This window comes from Halyomorpha halys, unplaced genomic scaffold (genome assembly GCF_000696795.3).
Source record: "Halyomorpha halys isolate HHAL.00 unplaced genomic scaffold, Hhal_1.1 Scaffold10576.1, whole genome shotgun sequence".
Lineage (NCBI taxonomy): Eukaryota > Metazoa > Arthropoda > Insecta > Hemiptera > Pentatomidae > Halyomorpha > Halyomorpha halys.
The window spans coordinates 1-1,005 of record NW_027106399.1 but is presented as its reverse complement, the minus strand read 5'-3'; the positions used below and the strand labels follow the sequence as shown (position 1 = coordinate 1,005).

Sequence of the window (1,005 nt, the reverse complement as noted above, 5' to 3'; positions counted from 1 at the left end):
TGGGAACTGTGCCTCTATTAGTGCTCTTAATTTTCTGAAGGCTGACCTGGAAACTGTGAACACCCACAATGCTACTCCACTTATGGAAGCTATTATATATAATCGTTTATCTTCAGCTAATGCTTTGATAATGGCTGGTGCTAATCTTGATAATCTTTTCTTCAGAAGAGACACTTATCTTTATATCGTGGCTGCTACAAGCATCAACAAGGTGTTGGAGGTTCTTCTACAAAAAGTAGACGTGGACAAAAAAAACCACTTTGGATAAAGTCCATTGGTTCAAGCTGTCTTAAGAGGTAATGTTCGGGGGATGAAAAGTGGAGCAAATACTAAGATTGTACCAGGTAACCAGAGCTTCGCCGAAATGGTCTTGGAGTCAGATAATCCTGACATGGTTAAAGTACTTGTTAACAGCAGGGGAATGTTGAAATTGAAAGATGGTGATACCATACTTCATCTATTAGCTCGCTCAGGTAACGCCAAAATGCTTGATGCAATAAAAAAGTTAAATCTGCCTACAAACATTAAGAATCATAATGGTATGACTCCTTTACATGTCACATCTGAACCTTCTGTAAGTGAAGTAAATAATGAAATTGTTATAAAAATAATTAATAAAAAAAAAAAACTGTTTGTAGGTATTCTTGAAAATAACCCGAGGGTCGAAATGTTGTAAGGTTTTGAAAAGAATAAAGTTGAGAAAAAAGGATCAAATTTGTTTTAAATAAACTAAACCACTCTCAAACAAGAATATATTAATAAAAATTAATCTAATAGTAACATTCTTATTGCACAATGGAGCTGATCCCAATATTTAAGATAACGAGATCAGACTTCACTATGCTGCTGCAGGAAACTGTGTTGGGTTTACAACAGCTTCATTAGAGGCTAGTCAATGTTGATGACCAGGACAATAAAGGGGTCACTCCAGCTGTTGATGACCAGTACAATAAAGGGGTCACTCCAGCTGTTGATGACCAGTACAATAAAGGGGTCACTCCAGCT

At 36.4% G+C, this 1,005-nt stretch overlaps 1 protein-coding gene across 1 annotated transcript; it reads left to right on the top strand.

Annotated features, from left to right (window-relative positions):
* LOC136795128 (ankyrin repeat and SOCS box protein 3-like) lies at positions 1 to 995 on the top strand (the record flags this gene model as incomplete). Its single annotated transcript, XM_067044728.1, is given in 1 exon segment — positions 1 to 995. A coding segment is annotated over 1 exon segment (268 nt), but the record flags the coding sequence as incomplete, so codon positions are not given.
* Positions 996 to 1,005: the final 10 nt, after the last annotated feature.